The 26827-nt window shown below is 45.7% G+C and overlaps 1 protein-coding gene across 3 annotated transcripts in view; it reads left to right on the forward strand.

Moving 5' to 3' along the window:
• Nucleotides 1–26058, forward strand: part of Tgfbrap1 (transforming growth factor beta receptor associated protein 1) — a 68398-nt gene extending 42340 nt beyond the window's left edge. For all 3 annotated transcript variants that reach the window (XM_071601910.1, XM_071601909.1, XM_027951801.2), the window contains exons 5-12: nucleotides 1775–1857; nucleotides 4941–5282; nucleotides 7094–7151; nucleotides 11447–11590; nucleotides 14102–14248; nucleotides 15128–15287; nucleotides 19920–20353; nucleotides 23414–26058. In XM_071601910.1, the coding sequence (XP_071458011.1) occupies nucleotides 1775–1857; nucleotides 4941–5282; nucleotides 7094–7151; nucleotides 11447–11590; nucleotides 14102–14248; nucleotides 15128–15287; nucleotides 19920–20353; nucleotides 23414–23590 (1545 nt within the window). In that variant the 3' untranslated portion in view covers nucleotides 23591–26058. The remainder of the gene's footprint in view (nucleotides 1–1774; nucleotides 1858–4940; nucleotides 5283–7093; nucleotides 7152–11446; nucleotides 11591–14101; nucleotides 14249–15127; nucleotides 15288–19919; nucleotides 20354–23413) is intronic.
• Nucleotides 26059–26827: the final 769 nt, after the last annotated feature.

The raw sequence follows: 26827 nt of genomic DNA on the forward strand, positions 1-26827 counted from the left end.
ATACTAGTGAGCTGGGATGTAGCTCAGTGGTAGAACACTTACTTACTTTGCATGTGTGAGGCTCTGGGTTCCATCCCCAGCACTAAAGGAAAATAAAATAAAATAAAACTGTAGTGAAAGTCCTTTTAGAGCTAATTTGAGAGAACAGCATTGTTCTAAAAAAGCAATAACAGAAAGCATTGGCCTATAGAATCTGAAAGATCTGGCTTTGAATCATAGCTCAACCATTTATTACTTGAGTTACTTTGGCCTAAAAACTTAACCTCTCTGAGCAGAATTTTCTTGTCTTTAAATTGGGGAAGGTGAATGACAGTGAGTAGAGTTTTGTGGAAATGGACCACATAGTCCTTCAGGTCCATAAGCTCTAAATGGCAGATTCAGCCAGTAGTATGGGGATGCTGAGGTGTGTGCCTTGGGTTGGGGAATTGATGGCTTGTGGAAGAGAGTGGTGGATTAGAAGGAGGAAGGATTAAGGTCAGAGAGAACAGTTAAGACACAGCCAGGTCTTTAGCTGGGAGGACAAGGGCTGGACTATGGATGACTGATGTGAAAAGAGAGTGTCTAGAAGTCATTTCAAACTGTGAGCACACAAAAATGAGAAGTTGGGCAATGACAGGGAGTGGGTAGGATTGATGCCCCAGGAAGATTCTAGAAGCATGTATTGCTGTTGCTGCATGTTACAGAGCAAAGGATCCTGTGGTTGAGGAAAGCAGTATCACAGTGAATCAAACCAGTAACTACACCTTGGTTGCAGGAACTCAGACTGCCGTCTGCTGTGGGCGGGGTGTTCCCAGGAGAGAGTGCACAGCATTTCCCTAGCTCTGGCTGAGAGAGCCCAGGCATCTGTGTGGTCATTAAACCTTGTGTCCTAGGGCTACTCTGGAAAGTGTGGATTTTGGAAGAGCAGGAGGGTGGGCGGCTAGCTCCTAGACTGCCAGAAACCCTGAGTTGTTCTGTCCACCTGAGCAGCCAGAGGCAGAAGCAGACATTGAAGTCCTGCTGTTTAATAACGAGGAGAAGATAAAGCCATACAGTGAGGAAGGATTGGAGATTTATGGACACAAATCCATGAAAACACCTGTTAATCAAAACTATTCAGAGAAATCAATCAGGGGGCTGAGGGTGTAGCCTAGTGGTAGAATGCTTGCTAGCATTCACGAGGCCCTGGGTACCATCCCCAGTATTGAAAAGAAAAACAAAGTTGCATGTGCACTGACCAAATGCGGGCCTTTTTTTGTACATTATTTCATAAGCAATATGGCATAACAGCTATTTACATAGCATTTGCGTTGCATTTGGTATTATAAATAATCTAGAGATAATTTAGTATACAGGAGGGTGTGCATAGGTTCTCTGGAAATACTGTCCCATTTTATATAAGGCATCCTTGGATGTTGGTGTACGTAGGGGTCCCTCAGACTAATCCCTCTTGGGCACTAAAGGGTGACCGTGTATATAATTTCATATATACGTTTTCTCTAACTTGTAACTTCCTATTTCTGTATAATAATAATCATTTAACTTGAGTTGTGGATTTGAAATTTAGGTTCCTCTTTCTCTCTTTCTCTCTCTTTCTTTCTTTCTTTCTTTCTCTCTTCCTCCCTCCCTCCCTCCCTCCCTTCCTTCCTTCCTTCCTTCCTTCCTTCCTTCCTTCCTTCCTTTCTTCTTTCAACAATGCTGGGCTAGGCAAGTGCTCTACCATGAAGTGATACCTCCTGCTCTCTGTGACGGCCATGAGGTGTCTCTAAGAAATGAAATCTGTGTTTCCTTCCAGGTCATGTACCGAAGGATTCTGCAGCAGGCGGGCTTTATCCAGTTTGCACAACTTCAGTTCCTGGAAGCTAAAGAGCTATTCAGGTAATTTCTGGTGTCAGTAGCAAGGCTGCCTTGACAGTGTCCCCCTGTGCTCAGACCTCCTGCTCCTGTGACGTCCTGGTGGGAAATGCTATAGTGGTTAGCTGGAGCTGCAGATGGGGTGGGGGGGCTCACACCTCCCAGGCTGGGGTGGGTCCCAGCCTTAGGTGAAAGGGCCTAGTTCTAGGTAGGGTGAGGCTGAGGATCAGCCTAAGGCAGTCTGTGAGGAGAATTCTGTGGAGGAGGCCTCGGGGCTGTGGCTGCCCGAGGAGGAGTCTGAAGGGTGCTCATGTGAGGATTCTGAGGAACCACCTATTTGTGCTTCCTTCTCTCCGTAGATTTTATTAGATTCTGAATTTAGAAAAAGCAAGGGCTTTCTGGAAAAAGCTATGAAAATTTTTCATTGTCTTCTAAAGGCTTTTGAAGTGTGATATTCCTGCTCAGTTCTGTTAGGAAGTTGGAAGCTGAGTTTTGTCATTGGGAGTCCCTGGGCATTGTGATTAATGCTGTACCTGCAGGGAGCTCCCCTGAGCCGCTTTTGCCATTCATCACTTGTGCCCATCTACAAGCACACCCCTGGCCCTCACACCTGCTCTTTCAGCTGCCCTTGCTCTGCCGGGGTGGGGTGCTTGGTGAGGCAGATTCTCAGGAAGGTTGTTCAGCACTGCCTGAGAGGTGAAATTATACACCCTTAAACACCCCCTGAAGCCCCGCCCCCTGAAGCCACGCCTTCCCAATGACTTTTCCCAGCACCTCACTAGAACAGAGTCTGCAGTTTATAGCTACCTAGCAAACGAGATGTAGATCATTTGCAGCTCGGCGATGACTTGAGGGGAACCCTGTCTGTGTCATACCATCTGTTGCCCATTCTTGGAGATGATCGCGTATAACCCGCACATGTACTGACATCTTGCTCACAAAATTGGGTGTAGAGAATGGATTTCTGTGTCAAGACTCATTCTGTGAGTAATGATGACTGATACCACTTTTACTCCTACAAATCCTATGTGCTGCTACCATCTGTTCCTAGAGAGATCAGTGGCTTTGGGATTTAAATAGATTCTTTGTGACTTTGGACCTCAACTCTTCTGCCATTCCTTGTTTTTTCCTGCAATGTCAAATACCTCCTCATTGGTATCATGGTGTGTTTATCTCCAAACATCTTCTTTTCCTTGTGTGTCAATCTGAGACAGTGGGCGAATAGCCATGGATGCATGGTCTCCTGTTTTGATAAGAGTGTTAGGTCGATGAAGTGACTTAGGAACAAAGCACCAAGCAGCCCCCCCCACACACACGAAAGAAACACCGATAGGGCACTGATGGAACTGCCTGTCAATCAGTAGGGTCTCCTGGCCAATCCTGGATCTTAGTTCCCCATCCAACTCCAGTGGGACAAAGGACTCTAAAAACCCCTGCACCTGTCCCAAGCCCTCCCTTCCTGCCCTAAGCCCCATAAGACTCCAGTCTAGTTGAGCCCCCACGCAGTTTCTCCTCAGACCCTCCTCTTGCTCTGTTGGTCTGAAGGTTCTGCCCAGGAGTGGGATCTCAATAAAGCCTCGTTCAGCAGCCTTTTAAAATCTGCCTCCTTTTGGTTGTCCCCGCTGCCTGACCTTACAAAAAAGAGAATAGAAGTTGGGCCTGTCTGTCATTAGGACAAGGTTCTTTCATACATTAGCCTCTCAGTAGCTCCACTTCAGGTTGACTGCTGCTCAGTTTTTGTCAAAAGTGTGACTGAGATCCAGGCATGGTGGTGCAAGTCTGTAATCCCAGTGACTTGGGAGGCTGAGGCAGGAGGATCACCAGTTCAAACCGAGCCTCAGCAAATTAATGAGGCTCTAAGCAACTCAGTGAGACCCTGTCTCTAATAAAATATAAAAAAGGGTTAGGAGTGTGGCTTAGTAGTTAAGCATCCCTGGGTTCAATCCCTGGTACTAAAAAAAGAAAAAAAAAAAAAAAGTCTGAGAGAATTCATAGGTGTTTAAGGTGCTCTATGACAAGGTGAGGGTGCAGGGATGGGGAGTGGAAGGAAGGGAGACCGAGGCAGAAGCCAGTGGAGTGGGGGATGGGAGCTCAGAGACCACTGAGGGGACGTAGTGAACATTGCAGGCAGTGACAGTGCCAGGGTTCGGACAGTCCCCACTTCTTTTTCCTCCAGAACTATCCCATAGGTGGCTCTGACATTGGGCCCAGGTGGAGACCTATAGCTCTGTGATGCCTCCATTGATGTTGTTATTGCCAAGGGGACCAGCAGGCTGGAGGGAAAAGGGCCCAGCAATGAGTTAGACAGGGGACATCAACAAATGTGGTCTCAGGATGTTCTGCTGAGAACAGAACATTTGAAAGCTGCGTCCTAATGTTCTGCTCTGAATTCTATCAAGAGTCACAGCAGAAATGGCAGTATGAATAGTTCTGTCTCTTACGTAGTCAGACCATTGCCAGTGTTAGGTTCTTTTATTTGGTACTGGGAACTGAACCCAGGGCACTTAACCACGTAGCCACATCCCCAGTCCTTTTTGTTTTTTATTATGAGACGGGGTCTTGCTAAGTTGCTGGGTCTGGCCTCAAACTTGTGATCCTCCTGCCTTACCCTCCCGAGCCACTGGGATTACAGGTGTGCACCAACATGCCTGGCTTGTGTCAGATTCTTATAATTCTCCTTCAAGAACTGTCCCACAATCTATTTATAATTAAATGTCAGGAAAACAGTGATTTTCGGAAGAACTGTGACGTTGTCTGCCTGGATGCCGATGTGTGACATCCTTGGTTGGGCTTGGTCTGCCGCGGTTCTGAGGTGCCAGGGCTACCCTGGGTTTTCCTGGTAACGTAGGCATCTCGATGTTCCACTTGCACGCTGTGGGCCTACGTGTCTGTGACTGTCATTCCCGGTTCTCTTGTGGAACCAGGTGGTGTCACAGGATAGGTAGTGCTGCCTTGTACTTGCAGATTTGGAGGATCGCTCCGATGTGCCACCCCGTGTCCACCCCTGTTCACATGTGCCCACAGGCACTGCCCTCCAGTGTCGTTTGTGTGCCTATGTGTACTCTTTCTCTCTTTTTGCTTCATTTAGTTTGACACTGTAATTGCAGAAGCGGCCAGCTTGACGTCCGGGAGCTGATCTCTCTCTACCCCTTCCTGTTGCCCACCTCCTCTTCATTCACTCGGTCCCACCCTCCTCTTCACGAGTACGCAGACCTGAACCAGCTGACCCAGGGGGACCAGGAGAAGATGGCCAAGTGCAAACGCTTCCTCATAAGCTACCTGAACGAAGTCCGCAGCACAGAGGTCGCTAATGGCTACAAAGAGGACATTGACACAGCTTTGCTCAAGCTGTATGCAGAGGCTGACCACGACAGCCTGCTGGACCTCCTGGTCACCGAGAACTTCTGTCTTCTGACGGACAGCGCTGCCTGGCTAGAGAAGCACAAAAAGTGAGTGTTCTCCTCCAGCGGGACGGGCTTCCCACTTGGGCTCTGCCGCGAAGCTGATGTAGCCAGTGTGACATTTGGTTCCTGGCAGGTCCACTCAGTGGCTACCTTGAAATTGCAGTGACCTCAGGAGCTGAGTGCTCTCCAGATGCTGTTGCTCTTATCACTATCCAAGGGGTGTCGGGGCCATTCACTCTCTCCTCATTCTTTAATAGTAAGACTACAATTTAGAACTAGTCACGGGCTTTGTTATTAAATGGAGCCATTTTTAAGTTTCTTCTGTTGTCAACCGAGGATTCACTTGTGCAAATGCCATGTGATTTTTAATTAAAGACTGCATTGGCCAGGTGTGGTGGTATGCGCCTGTAATCCCAGCAGCTCAAGGCTGAGGCAGGAGGATCACAAGTTCAGAGCCATCCTGAGCAACTTAGCGATGTGCTAAGCAACTCAGTGAGACTCTGTCTCTGAATAAAATACAAAAAAGGGCTGAGGATGTGGCTCAGTGGTTAAATGCCCCTGAGTTCAATCCCTAGTACCAAAAAAAAAAAAAGTGCATTGAGTCTTTGATAACCAAACTGTTTAAATAGACACCTGGATAAATGATGAAGTGGTATGGTTTTTGACCTTGGTCCCACAAAGTCATGGTTGAAAACTGCCTTCATTACGTCCATGAGTTAGTAGCAGCCTCCTGTCCAGGGCCGCTTGGTGCATAGTGACTAGCTAGATTAGGGCTGGCAGCTTCTTCATCCAGGGTAGGAAGTCACAGAACTGATCATTCTAGGCCCCAGTTTTCTTATCTTTAAAAATGAAGGGCATTGGGTGATCTCTCAATTTCATATAAGCAGTAAGATTTTTAAAAATATTTTTTTGCCTATGATTTTTGTTAAGAATTTGAAGAGGCAGAAGGACTGATGAAATCCCACAGAGATCCTGGGGGTCACCATGCTAGACCCTGTTCAGTGCCTGAGATGACCTGGGCTTCCACGAGGGTTTTGGCTCTGTCCTCAGTTTCCCAGGTTACCAGAACATGTTATGGAGTGGTGTTATAGGCTGAGTATTCCTGACCTAAGGTGCTTGCAACAGAAGCATTGCAGGTTTCAGAGTTTCAGAGTTTTGGATGTTTGTATAGACTTCTGCAGTGAAACATCCCTAATCGGAAAATCCAAAATCTGAAGTGCTTCAAATTCTGAAACAGTTTGTGAGCATCGTGCCAGTCCTTCCCATTTGTAAATGAGGACGTAGAAGACTGGGTCAGTTAGTCTTCTTGCTCAGTGCAATTCAGTTCATCAGTCACGAAGCTTTAGTAGAAACTGAGGTCTCTGACCTCTGGGACCCTCTTCCTGAATCCCCTTGACTTTCTGTTGTCTATGGTTCCCGGACACCATCAGTGTTCTCTGCTGTTGTTCAGATTGAAGCTTCTTGCCCCTTTTCTCAAGAAATGCTCAGACAGTGGACCTTCCCCATGCTCTTACCACTGTGTCATGGGCTACTGTGGTAACTGAAGATATATGAAATTGTATTAGTATTTGAAGCAAAATAGAAAGCAATTCCAAATGCTATTTTCACATAGTATCATGGTATTTTCTTTTCTCAGCCCTCCCAAGGTTGGAATCATCCTTTTTTGGAGATTGATAGAGCACCTGTTTTTAGTGCCATAAGCAAAATAAATAGAAGTGAGGATCCTTTTGTTTGAAGTTAGCTGTCTTCTGAGTTGAATAGGATCCAGGGGAGCAAGCCAGGGGAGGTCACTATGTTGGTTTTGCCTGCAGCGGGTCATGGGGACACATTGTCCTGACGACTTTGTTCTCTTCCAGGTATTTTGCACTTGGACTGCTCTATCATTACAATAACCAAGATGCTGCCGCACTGCAGGTGGGTCCAAAAGCATTTTAGCATTATGTTGAAATCGGTGTCCTTTAACTCAGTGTTACTTAGCAAAAAAAGCTAAATCCACAAATTGATAGAAACCACTTTTGCCTGATCTCCTTTTATCCAGAACAAAAATAATATTGTTTTAGAAAGTGAATTCCTTGAGAAATGATGGCCAAGACTTTTCATTTCTTTGTATTCTTTGAAGAGCACTATCCAGATTGAGATTTTGAAACTTGAAAAATTTTCAAATGAAAAAGTACTGATAATTTATTTTTAATTTTCTTAAGTAGACGTGAAATAATTTTACATACTTATAGGGTACGTTGTGATAACTCGATGATACATGTACAGGACACGAAATGGTCAAATCAGGGTAATTAGCATTGCCGACTCCTTAAACATATTTACCACTTCTTTGAGTTGGGAATCTTTGAACTCCTCTGTTTTAAAATCTGTAATAAATTGTTGTAAACTGCAGTTCTGAGCTGTAGAACAGTAGGAATTACTTCTTCTAACTGTATTTTGTTTTCTATTATCCAATTTCCATCTATCCTTCTTCTCCCTACTTCCTAACCTTTAGTAACCACTATTTTTTCTACTTATTTGAATAAGACTTCTTATTGAACCACAGGGTATGTGACATCATTGTCTTATAAGAAAATTAGGGCAGAAAATAGCTATTGAATTTATCATTTCCACTGTTCCTGACAATAACCATTACCAATGAGCTGGGTAAATTACTATCCCTATGTCACCGTGACAAAACTGAAGCTGATCAAGGCCATGCCTCTGATCCCAGGTGGAGCTGGGATTTGAACCAGCGCTCCGGGTGGCCGGGCAGGGGTACTGCACCTGGAGAGAAATAGCATGGATTTGTCAGCCTGTCTCTCACCTTGCATTGTTGCATCTTCCAGCTTGCTTTTGAGCCTGACAGCTTCATCTCACACTCTCAGAGCACTTTCTCCCCTCTGTTCTTTGTTATCCACTCTTTTGCGTGTTGGACTGGTTTTCTGATATGTGTGTGTATATATATATATATATATATATATATATATATATATATATACACATACATACATATATATATATATGTAAATATATATATATTTACATATGACAGCAGAATGCATTACAATTCTTATTACACATATAGAGCACAATTTTTCATATCTCTGGTTGTATACACAGTACATTCACACCAATTCATGTCTTCATATCTGTACTTTGGATAATAATGATCATCACATTCCACCTTCATTAATTACCCCATGCCCCCTCCCTTCCCCAGAGTTTGTCTATTTCTCCCATGCTCCCTCTCCCTATCCCACTATGAATCAGCCTCCTTATATCAAAGAAAACATTTGGCATTTGTTTTTTTTTGGGGGGGGGGGATTTGCTAACTTCACTTAGCATTATCTTCTCTAACTCCATCCATTTACCTCCAAATGCCATGATTTTATTCTCTTTTATTGCTTAGTAATATTCCATTGTGTATATATGCCACATTTCTTTTTTGTTTCATTGTGTGAAGCAAAGAACATCAACCATATTCACCAAACTAACATCAACTCCATGACTTTGGCAAAGCCAAGTGTCTATTTAGTCTTTAGTTTTGCTTTGGGAAACTATCACAAGGTTGTGGGGAGAAAGGAACACTGGTACATTATTGGTGGGACTGCAGACTAAATCTCTGGAAAGCAGTTTGGAGATTCCTCAGAAAACTAGGGGTGACCCAGCTATCCCATTTCTGAGTATTTTCCCCAAAGATTTGAAATCAGCCTACTATAGCAACACAGCCACAGCAATGTTTAGAGCAGCAAAATTCACAGTAGTTAAATTCTGAAATCAACCCAGATGCCCATCAATAGATGAGTGCATTAAGAAATTGTGGTGTATATATACACAACAGAGTTCTACTCAGCCATTAAAAAGAATGAGATGATGGCATTTGCCAGTAAATGGATAGAAATGCAGAACATCATGCTAAGTGAAGTCAGCCAAACTCAGAAACTCAAAGGTTGAATGTATTCTCCCATCTTCAGAAGCTAGAATAAAACAGAGGAAAGCAAGGAGAGAAGGATAAGCTTGCATAAAGAACCAACCAAATACAAATTAATAGACGAGTGAAAGGAAGTCCAGTAGAGTAGAGGAAGGAGAGGGGAGAGGGAAGAAGGAAGGTTTTAAAAAAAATTTTTTTTTAAAGGAGGCCAGATGCATGCCTGTAATCCCAGTGGCTCAGGAAGCTGAGGCAGGAGGGTCACAAATTCAAAGCCAAACTCAGCAGCTTAGTGAGGCCATAGCAACTCAGCAAGACCCTGACCCTAAATAAAATATAAAATGGGGCTCAGATGTGGCTTAGTGATTAAGCACCTCTTTCCCAAAGCCAAAACATATTTGGGTATCACAGATAAAATTTCAATATATATGTGATTATGTTATTTGGTTTGGGGAAGTCAGTGTTGAAGAAATGATTATACGTTAAGCATTCCTAATCAGAAAAATCTAAAATGCTTCAAAGCCCAAAACTATTTGAGTGCTGATGTGAGGTCAAAAGTGGAAAATTCAACAACATAAAACCTTGTTTCAGCTAGGTGTGGTGGCACATGCCTGTAATTCCAGAGGCTCAGAAGGCTGAGGCAGGAGGATCAAAGCCAGCCTCAGCAAAAGTAAGGCCCTAAACAACTCAGTGAGACCCTGAATCTAAATAAAATACAAAATAGGGCTGGGGATGTGGCTCAGTGGTTGAGTGCCCCTAAGTTCATTCCCTGGTACCCCCTCCCAAAACAAAACCTTGTTTCATGCACAAAATTATTAAAAATATTGCATAAATTTACCTCTGGGCAAAGTGTATAAAGTGTACTTGATACAAATGAATTTCTTGTTCAGACTTGAGTCCTACCTCCAAGATACATCACTATCTATATGCAAAAATCCCCAAATCTGAAACAATATAAAATCCAAAATACCTATAGCCCCTGCATTTGGGATAAGGGATACTCAACCTGTAACATAAAAGATGTTGGGATTCTGATGTCAGAAAGACAGATTGGCATCACCAGCCCTGTTTCCTAGATGTACTGCTTTTGCCGGGGCTCAGAAGCCCAGCCAGGTGGACAGCTGGATGAGGCTCATGGTGGGGGAGGTGCGGCCTCTATCCCTTCCTGCTCCACATGATGCTCCCTCTTTCTGGGGTCCAGACAGTAAGCTTCAGTTAGTATGGTAGGGAAGTTTCTGATGGAAATAGCGAGAGATTTTTATCAGTGGGGTTTGTCTTGAGCTTCTGGGCAAAAGGCAACAGGAGCATTTGGGATCAGAATCACCAAGGCATTTTGAAAAAATACATCTTCCCATCACAGTCCAAGGAGAGTCTGAGAATCAAGAGCTCAGGTGATGGAGAAGATAGAAATAGATGCTCTCTGATGCTTGTAGGTGAATTCTTTTGTGTCTATAGATGTCACCATTTTATTTATTTTATGAAGAAAGATTGAAAAGCACTCATCTATCCCCATAAACTTTGTGGGCTGTTTACATTGGGAAGGAAGGAAGGAAATTAAAAATTGATTTAGACATTTATGACTTGTCCTACTATAGGTTGAATACTTCTTATTCAAATTGCTTGGGATCAGAAGTATTTCAAATTTCGGAGTTTTTCAGATTTTGAAAGATTTGCATAGATTTTAGGGGTGAACCAACCCCAGTTTGAAATTTGAAATCTAAAACGCATTATCAAGCCAGGCTTGGTGGCACATGCTAGTAATCCCAGTGGCTCAGGAGGCTGAGGGAGGAGGATTGTGAGTTCAAAGCCAGTCTCAGCAAAAGCCAGGCACTAAGCAACTCAGTGTGACCCTGTCTCTAAATAAAAAAATACAAAATAGAGCTGGGGATATGGCTCAATGGTTGAATGCCCCTGAGTTCAATCCCCAGTACCAAAAGTAAAATTAAATTAAATGCATTATCAACATGCTTAAAAAATTTTGGCCCAGCAACATGGGAAACTGAGGCAGGAGGATTACAAGTTTGAGGTCAGCCTCAACAACTTAGCGAGGCACTCAGCAACTTCGTGTGACCCTGTCTCGAAATAAAAAATGAAAAGGTATAGAGATGTGCTCAGTGGTAAAGCTCCCCTGGGTTCAAAGTTTTGGATTGGGGGTTTTCAGATCAAGGAGGGATTCTCAACCTATTCTTCCAAAAATCTTAAAAGGTCAAGTAAGTAGACACACAGACTTTCTAAGCTAATTCTGCAAGATACGTAATGTTCTAGGTTTTGTTTAAGTTTATGTTTGATTCCTTTCCAGTTGTGGGTAAACATCGTGAACGGGGACATCGAGGACTCCACGCGCTCAGACCTGTACGAGTACATTGTTGATTTTCTCACCTACTGCTTAGACCAGGAGTTGGTGTGGACCTACGCCGACTGGGTCTTGCAGAGAAGTGAGGAGGTTTGTGCTTGAGAATTGCCTTCTTCTTCAGGGTGGCTGGTAAAAACCAACCAGAAGAGCTCTTGATTTTAAGTGGGGGGAAAAAGCTACATTTCAAACCCCTCTAATTTCTTTGTTCCCCTTTTAATACCTTCTTTTGAGTCATCCGAACTCCAGCTCTGTAAGAAGTTCTGCATTTTTTCTTTTTTTGGGGGGCCAGGTGGGTACCGGAGATTGAACTCAGGGGCGCTCGACCATGGAGACACATCCCCAGCTCTGTTTTGTATTTTATTTAGAGACAAGGTCTCACTGAGTTGCTTAGCGCCTCTCTCTTGCTGAGGCTGGCTTTGAACTAGTGATCCTCCTGCCTCAGCCTCCTGAGCCCCTGGGATTACAGGTGTGTGCCTCTATGCCCGGCCAAAGTTCTGAATTTTGGTGCTTTTTAGACACATGGTTAGAATCCTCTCCCTGGGAAGCCCTCTTTTCTAGAAAAGCAAAAAGCCTAGCCCCGTCAGTCTTGTGGGGTCTCCCTGTCTCCCCAGTGACATCTGGCATTGTTGTCACGGAGCAGTAGCAGGCTGCTGCCCTGAAGGCTTTGGGCCTTGTCAGGAGACAGCCCCAGGCCTGGGCCACACCAGAGAGACCAATTGTTCCCTTGCCTGCTCCCACCACCCCACATGGAAATTGTGGGTGTGGAGGCCCGTGTGGGGAGCAGGATTTAGCCCATCTTTTTTTTCCCCTTTGAACACATTTATTTATTTTTTATTTGTTCTTTTTAGTTACACATGACAGTAGAATATATTTTGACATATCGTACATACATGGAGTCTACCTTCCTGTTCTTGTGGTTGTACATGAGGCAGAGTCACACTGGTCGTGTATTCATATGTGAACATAGGAAAGTGATGTCAGAATCCTTCTACTGTCTTTCCCATTCCAGTGTCCCCTCCCTCCCTCCCATGCCCCCTCGTCCAATCTGGTGCCCTCCCCCACCCCCTATGGGAGTCAGCATCCGCATATCAGAGAGAACATTCAGCTTTGGTTTTCTGGGGTTGATTTATTTCACTTAGCAATGATAGTGTCTAGTTCCATCCATTTACTGGCAAATGCCATAATTTCATTCTCCTTTATGTCAACCCGTCTTTGACATCGAGAAATGACAAGAGTGGTAAAGCACCTGTTGGCTGTGGGCTATCTAGGGGATAGCATGCTCAGGACAGAGGGACAGAGTCCTTAGTGACTCTCACAGATGACTGGAACAAAGATAGTAAGCCTCTTGGTTCTCACCATTAAAGACATACTATTTCCTTGGCTCCCCTGGGAGAGACACACATGCTGTCCTGACTGGAAGGTCAGCGCCCTTGTGCACTCACCTTTTACTCCATCCCTCCTGTGCCGCTGAGGCACGCCCACAGTGTCCACTCCTGACATGCTCACACTTATAACATGAATCTAGTGCCATTGAGAGGGGTAGACCATTCTCAGGGCTCCCAAATTACAGCAGAACATACTGGAATCCTGTGTGCCACCTGATAGGCCTGTCACTTGACCTGTCTCTCCTTTGAATGGCACTGCAACTCCACGAAGTGCACATTGTTATTATTCTGATATTGTTGTAGTTGTTATTTATGCAGTATTGAGGATGGAACCCAGGACCTTGTGCATGCTAGGCAAGTATCTTACCACTGAGCCTTCCCTAGCCTGAAGTGGGCCTGTTTTTTAGACCATGGCAAACTAAGACTCAAAGAGATTCAGAATCTTTGCCAATTGGTGAGAAAGCCAACACACAAATCCACACTTACAACCCAAATTCACACTCTTAACAGTTCCACTTCATTTCTCATGTTTTGGGATCATGGAGACGCATGTGTTTGCAGGCAACAGACCACGCACACATAAAGGCCCAGGGGAACCTGGCATGGATATACTTTTCTCATTAGCATTTCCTTGAAGATGGAATTAGACCAGAGTATTTCAATGTGAAAGGAGGCAGTTCTGTTCAGGAACCAGTGTCAGATCCCAGATTAACCATCTATCATAAATAGTCTACCAAATAGCTAATCTTGGTTCAGAGATCTGAGTTTAGTGTATTGAGTTTTCAGTGCTTTTGGCTATTTTCATTTATTCTTAGGCAAAGAAACATCCCTGTTTGGGGATGATCTTAATAGTCCAAGATAGTTACTGCATGAGTTGTCAAAATTCATTACCCGATAAATGCTTTGTTTTTTAGTTTCTAATCATTGTTAAAGAAATTCCAGCTGGATGTCTGAGGGGAGGTTTCTGAGTGGAGGGTGCTTTTCTATCTTTGCTTCATGTTCTCTGCTTCCTACTGGACCACGTTTCTCCATAACCATATTTGTTAGCCACTCTATTGGGATATGATTGACACCCCAAAAGTCGTACCTACTGAATGTATTTCATCATCATATTTTTATGATGATTTTATCCAAATCATGAATGCATAGTGACCAAAATAAAGATGAAGAAAAAGTGACTTCAAGAAGTCTAATAACTATTCTGCTCTTCCTTTAGGTTGGCGTTCAAGTTTTCACCAAGAGACCTTGGGACGAACAGCAGAAGAATAGTTTTAATCCAGATGATATTATCAGTTGCCTTAAAAAATACCCTAAAGCTCTTGTTAAATATCTGGAATATCTCGTTATTGACAGGAGGCTGCAGGTGAGCACAACAGGAGGTGGAGCCTGACTATCAGCTTTTTTAGCAGATGGTTCTGATGTCACGTTCCCATTCCCTGGCTGCTCAGTCTGTACTTGTGGATGTCTGAGGGAACTTGAGGCTCAGTGAAAGAGACCCACTGGAATAGGTAGCCCTTTCACTGCTACCTCCTGTCCTCTATATTTATACTGTTCTTCTGTTTTCCCTCTGTTATTATCTCCAGAAGAAATGAGAGAATTTGGTCCTTTTTGTAGAATACCTAAATCCTGTGGCCCTTACTTCACAAAATGACAAGTAACCCTTTTGTTCTCCATAGTCATGCATTAGCTTTCCACCACTCTGACAAAATACTTGAGACAATTAACTTATGAAGAGAAAGGTTGATTTTGATTTCTGGTTTTCGGGGTTCCAGTCTGTGGTCAGTTGGGCCTGTTGCTTTGGGACCTGTGATTAGGCAGACTATCATGGCTAGGAGCAGATGTGGAGCAAAGCTGCTCACCTCATGGCCAGTGTGTGAAAGAGAGAAAGAGGAAGAGATTATAGTCCCATAATCCCTTTCTAGGACATAACCACAGTGTCCCAACTTCCTCTCATTAGGCCCCACCTCCCAGTTTCACCTCCCTGGGGACCAAGCCTTTAGCACGCGGGCCTTTGGGGAACATGCAACATTCAAACTGTAGCACCACGAACTGTGAGCTCCTCCTCTGTGCATTGAGGTTTCTGGGAGATTTCCCACCAGCCAAGAGCGTCACATCCACTGTCTTTGAGAATCTTCCCCAGGTCCCCTCAGAGCAGGCCGGGTCGTGGGCACAGTGGCTGATGGTGGGGATCTGCAGGCTTCCCACTCAGCAAATTCTGTCTGTTGGACCCCCTCTCCTGTAGAAAGAAGAGTACCACACCCACTTGGCGGTTCTCTACCTGGAGGAGGTGCTGCAGCAGAGGGCGGCTACCGGCAGCCAGGGCTCGGAGCCCAGCGAGACACAGACCAAGCTTCGGCGCCTGCTCCAGAAATCTGACTTGTATCGAGTCCACTTTCTGATAGGTGAGAATGAGCACAGTGTCCCCCAAGTTAGACGCTTCCATCACGCGGGTGGGGAACGGAGAGACCAGCGTTGGCAGAGCTCCCTTTTGATCCTGTGGGATGATTCGTTGGGCCCATTTGGACAGTCAGCCTGCCTGGAGGAGGGGGAGGCCTCTTGAGCTCCCCCTGGAAAGTCTCTCAAGTTGGACTGTGGCCTAAGCTGGTGACATCAGAGTTGCCCTGACAGGTCCTGGCCGTGTGCATGGCTGTTGATCAGTCCTTCATTTAAACCTCTCGATTCAGCTTTGAACACCCAGTCCTGGTTTTTTTGGATGACTCCACTACAGTAGTGCCTAGGTATCTTTGGGGGATTGGTTCCAGACCCCCCAGGATACAAGTCTGCAGATGCTCAAGTCCCTTAGAGAAAATAGCGAGTGTTTGTATGGGACCTGTACACTGTCTCCCATTTAGATTGCTTATAATACCTCACACAATGTGAACACTAGGTAAATAATTGTTATACTTCATCATTTAAGTCTGTCACAGATGCGATTTTTTTTTTTTTTTTTTTTACTTTATTTTCTTTGCTGTACTGGGGAAGGAAGCCAGTGAACTCTACCACTGAGCCTACACCCCAGCACTTTTTATTTTATTTGGGAAAAGGATCTCATTAAATTGCCCAGACTGGCCTCAAACTTGTGATTCTCCTGCTTCAGCCTGCCGAAGAGCTGGGATCACGGGCATGTGCCACTCTGCACCTGACCAGTTTTGGGTTTTCTTTTTTAATTGTTGTTACTGTTTGATTTTTTGGTTTTTGTTCTTTTTTGTCCAAATTTTTTTTTTTTTTTTTTTTTTTTTTTTTTTTATCTGTGATTGGTTCAGTTCTCAGATGTGAAACCTGTGAGTACTGAGGACCAGCTGCATTTGGTCAAAACTTTGCCAACTGGTCCTGTTCCAGTGGCCCTTTCTTGGTCTTCAAACCTTGGTCACGGCTTGAAGTCCCTTGAGCCCTAAGCCATGGAAGCACTGCAGGTGTCTTAGAGGGAACTTGAGTTTCCAGTTTCTCGAGAGGGCAAAGACCACAGTGTCCATATTGTGGAGAGTGCCACATAGCAGTGTGGTCCTGCACTGGTAGCATTGACCACTTTCTTACTGTACTGGACACCAGTCAAGTGCCAGTGCACCTGGATTTGTACTTACTTAGATTAGTAACGTGTTTTTCTTTAACAGCATTAGTGCCATTTTCCAACCATTACATCCCTTCTCATTGTTCCTGGTAGCTGTGTTCTTGGAAGTCTCCACAAACATGGAATTAGGAAGCATTGAACTATGGTCAGTAGGGGAAATACAGGGTTAGATTTCTGCAAACCTGCCCAACATTTCATAACCCTGTCAGTACATAGACATTCAGCCTGCCTGGAGGTGGGGTAGGCCTCTTGTGCTCCCCCTGTAAAGTCTCTCAACAATGCATGTTTCTGTTTAACGACACCTTCATATATTGTTCATTCATTACCATTAAATTCACAGTCAACAACACTATAACTCATGTAAAACTAAAGCCTATGTAATGCACAAATTTTTTCCATAAGGCTCAGCACAGCCTTCAGTAAAATTACTAACAAAGAGCAAAATGCACCCGGCATAAGTCAAGATGCCAAGAACGTGTTACAATGCTTAATTTCTGCAGTTTATATGAAGTAAGTCCTAGCACTCTTCCCGTTGTTATAGGAGAGCACATAAATTGAAGCTGAAAGATTTGCCCAACTTGCCCCAGGTCACACAGCTCATGAGCAGCAGAGCCAGAGCATGGACGTGTACTGATGTTTGGCGTGAACAGCAAATGCTGGTTCTAGCTCGCACTTACCCAGGGCTCCCCTTCGCCTGTGGTGCATGCAGCCATGCAGATTGCCTACAGCCACTGTGTGTTTTTATTGGTTGGTGCCCATACTATAAAGGCTGTTAAATATCTTTATTAACGCTTTTTTTTGTGGTGGGGGCAGGTAATGGGGATTGTACTCAGGGGCACTTGACCACTGAACCACATCCCTAGCCCTATTTTGTATTGTTTTATTTAAAGACAGGGTTGCTTAGTGCCTTACTTTGCTGAGGCTGGCTTTGAACTTGCAATCCTCCTGCCTCAGCCTCATGAGTTGCTGGGATTACAGTCAAGTGCCACTGCACCTGGCTTTTACTAACACCTTTGACATACTTTTTTGCCTTACATAAATTTGCTGACCATGGCTTTCATTCATCCAGCTTTTGAGCACATACAGTGTATCCTTGTGCAAGAACTGGGGGTCTTGCAGGCAGTGAGGGTCCCCCAACACACTATGGAAATAACATTAGAAAATCAGAGATTAACCTTGTATCTGGATTAGTCTACTTTCTGATGCTATAACAAAATACTTGAGATTAGGTAATTTATATAAAAAAGTTTTATTTAGCATAAAGTTTTGCAGGTCAAAAGTCCAAGAGGGCATTGCCCCTATTGATTTGGCTTCTGATAAGGGCTGTTTGGTGGGAGCACTTGAGAGAGAGGGAAAGATCACAGGGAAAGACAGGAAGCCAGAGAGAGATGAAGGAGGGGCCAGTCTTGATCTCTTATGACAACCTTCTCATGAGAACTAACCAGGGTCCCAGGAGAACTACTTCTATCTCTTCTGAAGGTGATCCCTCAGGGACCTAATTATCTTCCACTGGGCTCCGCCTCCTCTCACATGGCCACTCTGAGGACTAAGCTTCCAGCACATGAGCTGTGGGGGACACACTCAAGCTGTCACCACAGCATGGCAGTAACCCCTGGTTGGTTAGTTGGGTGACTTGGAGATACACTAGGCTAGGGAAGCTGTGGTAACCATCCCTGCCAAACCAGTCCCCTTGGGGTACCGGGAATCGGGTATCAGTGCGGTGATGGGTGTAAACAGTGTGCATCGCCACAGTGCCCTTCGCACCTTTGCACGTCTCCCTGTGACTCAAGTGTTGAAGCCTCTGAGCAATTGTGTGTTGACCCTTCACCAGGAGGAGGGTGGTGTCTGGTGCTGCAGTAAACACAGGCTGCACACCCAGCCCTTGGCTGCATCCTGGTCATGTCTGTCTTGGGCATTAGCCTGAGGGAACCCCTGTGTGACCAAGCTTCAGAGGCCAAGTGCCCGTCACTTGAGTATTAAGCATGACCTCAGACCAAGTGTTATCCTCAAAATAACCCTGAGCAGTAGGAAGAGGACTTGCATCTTCCTATTCCATGGGGGGTGGGGGGGGGGGATGCGACTTTGCCAGTGAGGCTCTGTCCACACAAGGTAGGGCCTTCAGAGTGACACTGCCTTTGGGTCTGTCATTTCCTTGTTACCTGGACCCTTAATTATGGGGAAAATTTGGGGGGAAAAAAAAAGCCTTGTGTTTTGCTTTCAACCTTTTGTTGGGTGGTGTAGTTGTGGTTTTTAGCACTATAAGCTCATCATATTCCTTTCAGTGAAGTGTACTTTAAATTGGGCGAGGGGTGCTGGGGATTGAACCCAGGGATGCTTTACCACTGAGCCACATCCCCAGCCCTTTTTATTTTTTATTTAGAGAGAGGGTCTCACTGAGTTGCTTAAGGCCTTTCACTAAGTTGCTGAGGCTGGCTTTGAACTTGCGATCCTCCTGCCTCAGCCTCCTGAGGTGCTGCTATTACAGGCATGAGCCACTGTAATCCCAGTGGAATTGGAATAAACTGATATAAAACACACCTTTTTGGGGAGGGGGTGTTTGGATTTAAGCGGATACACAGTCAGCCCTCCTTACCTGTGGGCTCTGCCCCTCTAAGATTCAACCAACTGGGATTGAAAATGTTCCCTCCAAACTGTGTCTGTACTAGTCGTGTACAAGCCTTTGTTTTGTCATTGCTCCCTAAACAATACAGTATGACAAACATGGGTGCAGCATTCGTGCTGCATTGTGTTGTGAGTAATCCAGAGATGATGTCAGAATACATGGGGAGGTATGTAGGATGTGTACAAGTGCTGTTCTGTTTTTTATAAGGAACTTGAGCATGGTGTATGTTGATACCATAGAGGCTGGGTCCTGGAACAATCCCCCCAGGACACAGAGTGACAGCTCTTGTACCCTTCTGCCTTGGTCAAAGAAAATATACTACACTGGGAAGCTGAAGACCTGGAGACCCGGAGTGCGGAGTGATTCACCGGGGCCTTCTGGGATCCTGGATCATTGGTTTTGTTCATTCTGTAAACATATTAAGTAGAGTCCAGCCATGTGGTGGTGCACGCCTGTCATCCCAGCAGCTCAGGAGGCTGGGGCAGGAGGACCTCCAGTTCAAAGCCAGCCTCAGCAAAAGCGAGGCGCTAATAAGCACCTCAGTGAGACCTTGTCTCTAAATCAAATACAAAAACGGGCTGGGGATGTGGCTCAGTGGTCCAGTGCCCCTGGGTTCAGTCCCCAGTACCCAAAAAAAGTAGAATCCATCTTCTGTTTTACTAAGATCCAAATTGGCACGGTGCCAATACAAGTAAAACTTTCCTCCCAGGGTCGCCTGGGCGGCAGTATTTAGCACTGTCGAGGTAGCCAGGGGGCTGCCCTTTCTGAGACTTGGAGCAGCAGGATGCAGTGGTTCCCCTGGCAGAAGCCTGCCTGTTTCTGAGCGGCAGTTTTGTCCCACAGAGAGGATCCAGGGTGCTGGCCTGCCCATGGAGAGCGCCATCCTCCACGGGAAGCTGGGCGAGCACGGGAAAGCCCTGCACATCCTCGTGCACGAGCTGGGGGACTTCTCAGCGGCCGAGGACTACTGCCTGTGGAGCTCCGAGGGCCAGGACGCACCCTGCCGCCGGCACCTCTTTCACACGCTGCTCGCCATGTACCTGCACGCCGGCCCCGCTGCCCACGAGCTGACTGTGGCTGCCGTGGACCTGCTGAACCGCCACGCCACGGAGTTTGATGCCACACAGGTGTTGCAGCTGCTGCCTGGCTCCTGGTCGGTGCAACTGCTCTGCCCATTCCTGACTGGGGCCATGAGGGACAGCATCCACGCCAGGAGGACCACGCAGGTGGCTGTCGGCTTGGCCAGGTCAGAAAACTTGATCTACACATACAATAAGGTGAGTGCCTGGCCTGCTGGATGGGTGGACTTCTGCTGCCTGCCCGTGAGTTGTGCAAGGCAGGTTTACCTGTGCAGATGGTCTTGGTCAGCTTTTTCTTCTCTGTGACTGCAACATATCCAGTACCAGATTGTCCCCATCTAGAAACAGGTTGGTGTGGGGAGAGGCAGGAGCTGGTGGGGGGCAGGACATCAGGGTAGCTCTTCTCCCCTTTTGAACACTGATGATCAGTGAGCAGGTGGGGTGGGGGAAGGGAGGAAGGAGAAGAGTCAGAAAGGTGCTGCTCGCTGACCAGGTAGCAACGGCCGGGCACCATTCTGGCACTTTCCATCATACCATTTCATCACCACAACAGCTTTGTGTCGTGTCTACTAGTGTCCTCTCCACTGCACAGCAGAGGAAACTGAAGCCCAGGGAGGTCACAGTCAGTCAGAGGAAGGGCCCAGAAGTGCCTCCTGGGCCAGTTCTTGTCACCAAGCTGTCCTCCCTGTCTGGATACTCCATGTGGTGGCAGAGCGGGAATCCACATTCTTCTCACACATAAAGCCTGTGTGGACTCCCCATGGCCTGGGAGATGCCGCCCTGCATCCTCTTGCTGCTTCCTGGCATGGATCCTGGTCTCAGCCAGGCACCACCCAGGGGTGACGTGCTGCTCCACACTTCCTGGCCTTTGCATGTTCTGTTCCCACCATCTGAAATACTCCTGCCTCTTCCTTTCTGTCTGGTGAAAACCAGGTCAGAACTCAGCCTACTCACTTGTCCATATTGAAACCATCTCATACCCACAGCAGATGAACCGCCTTCCCCCCTGCTCATCTGCACGCTTTGTCATACATTCATGATTCTCTCTCATTGCTATTAGACTGGGTTCTTTGAGGGTAGGAAACTTCATTTATTTATCTCAGTTTCCCCAGGGCCAAGCCCAGCATGCTGAAGGTGTTAAATAAGTTGTTTTGTTGAATGATGAATGCAACTAATGAGTACAAGATCAATTTACCAACTTGCTACTCGATCCTGTCAATAGACTCACCTGCCTGGGTTGACCGAATTGAATTGTGTAGGACTTTTTGGTTTTTTGACAACTTTATTTTATCAATTAAAGATCACCCATTTGAAGTATGTAGGCCATTATTGTTTCAAGCCACCAAGTTCTGGGTTGCTTATTGCGCAGCCAAAGCTAACTGATCTGACTTGTTTGTTACCATGGGGAGTAAAAAAGAAGCATTGACTAATGCATGTAGAAAATAGTAGATCTGGACAGCCAAGACAGTTGAGCCAACAAGTGCCATGACTTTCATCATTATTATTTGTAAGTCAAATATTTATTATTCTCCCTCTCATTCAGATTGCTCAATAACTCCTCCGCGAAGGAGGTTTTGTTGGCTCAGTTTCTGTCCTCACAGATTTGAAGTAATTACTGTGCATCACAGTGGTATGGGGGAGAGCCCAAAAGAATTAGATAACATATCCCTACTCTCAAAGAGCTGTCAAGGTATACAAATGGGAAACATCTAAAGAATCCACCCATTCATTCTTTTATTTATTTATTTTATGAATGTTTTGTAAAGCATCCAAATTGCACCAGGCTCTGAGCTGGGCTCTAGGGAGAGACAGAGACCAAAGATGGACTCCTCCTGCCTGCTCCCAACTTCAGGGTCTGGCGGTGGTCTTGAAATCTGTCTTTGCCTATTCACAAGTGTTGGAACACACATGACAACACAGATTCCATGAAAATGAAGATGATTGAGGTTGGGTGGTGTAGGCATTTCACATGGGAGGTAGAGGTAGCATGGTTGGGCCGTGGGAAGAGGGGCAGCATTTTAGGGAGCATGGAGAAGCAAAGGCAGTGAGCATGGGTGCTGGAGAGAAGAGCAAGGGATTAATGTTAGTGGAGGGGACCACCTGCCAGGGGGTTCAGGACCTAAATATTTCAGTGGAATAGTCCCTGGACCTGCTGCTACTTTGTTGAGTGGCATTAATCAACCAGCTCTTGGCAAATCTGGCACGTGCTCCAAGCAGCAGCCACAAAGCAATCGGATTTGCATTCACGATGAGCTAACTCTGTTAACTCTGTTTGCCATGACTGGAATAGTCGTTCTGTCTCCTGAATTCAACAGACAAAAATATTCAGCTGGCTCCAGGTTAGATGAATCACAGAGTGAAAAAGAGAACCAGTTTCAGAACCAGGCTTCCTAAGGGAGGATCCTGGCTCCTCCACCTGCCAGTCATAGGACCCTGTGCAAAATAGTTGATCTCTCTTCCTCAGTTTCCATATTTTGAAGGACTTTTGAAAACCAAAGCCAGGAAGATCATTTTTTCCCTCTTCACTTTCTGTGCTTTTACATTCTTCTTTATGATCATACACAGGAGTCCAAGTGGGTTTCAGAGGTTCAGTTCATGGCTGGCAGACTCCATAGTTCTGGGCCCAAGGTGAGGCAGAACAGCACCGCTGAAGGGCATGGTGAAGGAAAGCAGCTCAGGGCTCATGGCAACAGCAAGTAGAGAGTGAATTTTTAGAACTTTTCCATTTGCAAAATTGAAGTCTGTTTACCAGACCTGGGCTGATGGTTTTACAGCTCCATTTTATTGTTTACCTCTAAAGAAAAGAGATTGTATTGCCCAGCCCATCAGGAATGTGCCTCTCATTTGCCACAGAACCTGGGCCAAGTCCCTTTTTTGTACTTTTCTTTTTGGCAAGTGCGAGGGCCAGGGAGTGAGATGGTGCATGGTCCTGTGTGGCTCTCACATTCACGTCAGGCCTAGGGTGAAACAGAGCCCTGAGAATGTTGGAGGGAGAATCTGGAATAGAAATGCCAACAAGCAGCAATTTCTTTTATAAACAAAGAACAGCTTTTTTTTTTACTTCTCTGGGTACCAAGGATGGTTTGATTATTTCCACTGCTTGCATACTGTTTAAAGAAGTCGATATGAAAACAGTCTGCATCAGAGAGAACCATCCTTGCAGGGTTGGGGTGGAGGAAGTGCATCAACTCTTAAAAAACAGAAGGTGGTCACTTGGGATTTAAATGCAGCGTGACTACTCTTGGTTTCTATTTGCAGATGAAGTTGAAAGGAAGCGCAATCTGGCTCTCAGACCAAAAGCTTTGCCAGCTGTGCCAGAATCCCTTTGGCGAGCCTGTGTTTGTCAGATACCCAAATGGAGGGCTTGTGCACACCCACTGTGCCACCAACAGACACACGACGCCCAGCTCGCCCAGCCCTGGCACCCGGACTTGAAAAGCTTGGCTCAAGCACACAAGGGGGACTCCGAGGTCTTTTCTAAGCCTGCTGGACACCAAGAGCAGACAGCTGCCACACTTCATGCCAGCAGGACAAAGGGAAGGCACCTGGGTGCCGGGGACACAGCAGTCCCTGTGAAACAAGGACACCTCACTGCTGATCGTTCTTTGTATGAATGTAAATGGAAATCCCTGAGAATCCCGAAAGTAGGCCTGAGTTCACCTGTCCAGAAACACAGTCGTCCAGAACAGAGGTCTCCCCTTAAAGAAAAGGGAGTCTTCCCCGTGTGGTCGGGACAGGTGAGAGAGCCCTCCTGAGACACCTGGGCACTGGAAAGGTGTTGCATGGTCTTCAGGTGAAGCCCTTCCCACCCCGGGCATGTCCAGGGCACGGTTCTCCAACTATGTTGGCTCTGCCTTTGTCCCTATAAGTGGCCAACCTTAGGGACATACTTTTTGTTTCTTCTTCCCATCAGCTCTCATTCCCCAAAAAGTTCTGTTTTGTTTACTCCATCAATCACTTTTGGGTAAATTCCTGTGCTTCGGACTGCCTAGCAAATGGAGATCTTTTTGGAAACCGATAAAGGTCCAAGAGAGAAACTAGTTTGCCCATTCTGAAGTGGGCACAGGGAGCCCAAGATGTTGGGGACCTGAAGGCAGGTTCCTTTGCAGTGACATCATCTGCTGATTAGAAGCTCCCTGATGAACAGGTTCCACTAAACCTTTTCATTTGAATTCATAGCGTCTTTGTAGTTCCTCTCTCATTGAGAAATTCATCTGTCATGTTCATTAGGGCTATTTTTTCTTGTGAAAACGTACCTCCTACTGAAGACTTGAGAAATGAAAAGGGAAAACAAGAGAAGCTAAACCAAGTGTGCTTTTCAGGAGTCAGACCCTGGGCAAAACTGCCTTTGCCCTGAATGGAGGCACCCTTGCTCCTGACAGGTGCTTCTAAAGATTTTCCAAGGAGGTCCAGTCAGGCTGACTTACCTGCCAGCACTTTCTACGCCTGCTCTGAGACTTCCGGAATCTGCAAAAGAAAGGTCTCTCATCCATAACCACCTGGGGATTTGCTTTGTGCTTCTGCATCATGTCAGACAAGCTGCAGCGCTTACCATTTCACTGCCTCTTTGGAATTTCATCCTTGTGATGACCTGTGCTGGGAAGAATTTCCATAAAGACAATATACCCCGTAACCACGATGTTTGAGAAACCGGGATCTGCTGGTACCTATAACAGGAGGGCGGCGAAACACACCCTTTCTTCATCATCCTGGGCCTTCCTGAGGGGAATAAAGAACTCACTGTCTGTTCTTTAAAAAATGTTTGTTATACTAATAATGATCACTGTATTTTTTTTTTCTTTGGGGATTCTGAGTGAGCCAAGAAGCAAAAACATCCTTGTGTTTTTGGGGGAGTTGGCACCTTTTTTTCCTAACCATGTTTCAATTATCTAAAGAATAAACAATGAAGAAATTCTCTTTTGGCTCAGGTGTATGCTGTGCTGTGTAAACTGGTCTGAATTCCAAGCCGGGTCATGAGCATCAGTTCCTGGATGACTGTTTAGGAACTCATTTTGTTGCATGTGTTATCACTGCAACCTGTGAGTTGAGGTTTGTATTCCCCAAAGAGCAAGTTACCTGTATACGCAGCATTATACTTTTAAAAACACTGCTTTCTCTGTCCACAAGATGGGTGCGGTCTTGGAAAAGGCTTGGGATTGCTCACTCCTGACCTGGGGACACTAGTCTCTTTTTTCCTCCCCGCTCTGAAGCTAGATGGATATTTTGAAACGCCTGCCATTGTCTCCAAGAATGAAAGCTGTAGTTGGGCAGTTTCCCCTCTCTACTGAATCATTTAACACGAGCGGAATAATATGGCAACGTGCAGGATTGTCTCGTATGTTAAAAACTGTCTTCTCTAACCCCTCTCGCTCTCTCACGAGGTCCTTTTCTTAAATCCTATTTTTAAGACAAATACATGATTCTTTCTACCAGGCCTGCTGTTTTGTGACTGCCGTTGAATAGAGCAATTAGAACTGTCACTCAGACCTTTTCCCTCTCATTAGGTTCAGCGTAGCCATTCTAGTTAAAACAGCATGAACAGAAATCAATTTACATTAATATTCTATGGGCAATACTGTTTAATTTTATGGACTGTTTATCTGCCGTGGCCTATCAAGTATTAACGTAGGAGCGTCACGTCAGCTGGGGGGCCTGGGCCTGAGCTCAGAGCTGGGAAGTTTGGTAAACTGCGCTTGCTCACTCTAGGGTGCAGGGAGGTGGCCGTGGGGTTCATTGTCACCCAGATGTCTGTTGCGCAGCTGGGGTAGTCCTTGCTTTTTTGCCTGTTGTTCCATAGAACCGTTTGTCCTTGCAACTTTATCCTTCTCCCCTGACTGGGTCCCAGATACACAAGATGTACAAATGTAAACTTGTTGATTTTATTAAAATTCTTTTAATTCGTTGTTCTCTCTGTAATTTTTTTTAAAATGAAAATTCTCTTGATGAAGTGATGGTTTCCACGCACACTGTCCCTAGTCTAAGGAGTTCTAGAACCTCGCCATCTGCCCCTCACAGAAGGACTTGTAGTGGCTGCCCCTGGAGTTCTGTTCCTCCTGGACCACCTTTGAATTTATCTCCTGCATGTTCTTAGGGTGCTGCTCGACACCTCTAGCCTTCTCTGAGGAATCACGCACTCACTGGGGAGATTTCCAGTGACTTCTACTCACTTCCTCTTTTAGCTGAATGCTCTTCAATAAGCAGGTCCCCTTTGCATTTCTATCCCTGAACATATTCAAGGAATATAATCAAATCTCACCTTTTAAATTCTCCTCCTCTAGTATTTTGCTCATGGCAGGTCTTTGAGCAGCCCTATTTTAGCTCAGCCCTTTCTTTTATTCTTCTTTCCTTCCAGGTACCCTTCTGCAGAAAGGATATGTAACATGGTTTCCATCTCGATTATTCTAACCCCATTCTGCCTAGGCTTAGCCAGGCCATCCCAAACATGAGTGGGTCCAGGCGAGGTGCCATGACTCACTGTATTTCACATGGAAGAAACGGGCATTGTTTTGTGGTGACTTTCTTGGAGTTTGGGAACCATGCCAGAAAATCAGCTCCTGCCTGCAGATTCCCCAGCCTGGTGCTTTTCTGAAAACAAGATGCACCCAGAAGCCAGCCCAGGGTTCGCTGTACTCAAACCTGAGTGTCGCTGCTTTTGGAAAACCCTGGAGCAGC

This window comes from Marmota flaviventris, chromosome 14 (genome assembly GCF_047511675.1).
Source record: "Marmota flaviventris isolate mMarFla1 chromosome 14, mMarFla1.hap1, whole genome shotgun sequence".
Taxonomy (NCBI): domain Eukaryota; kingdom Metazoa; phylum Chordata; class Mammalia; order Rodentia; family Sciuridae; genus Marmota; species Marmota flaviventris.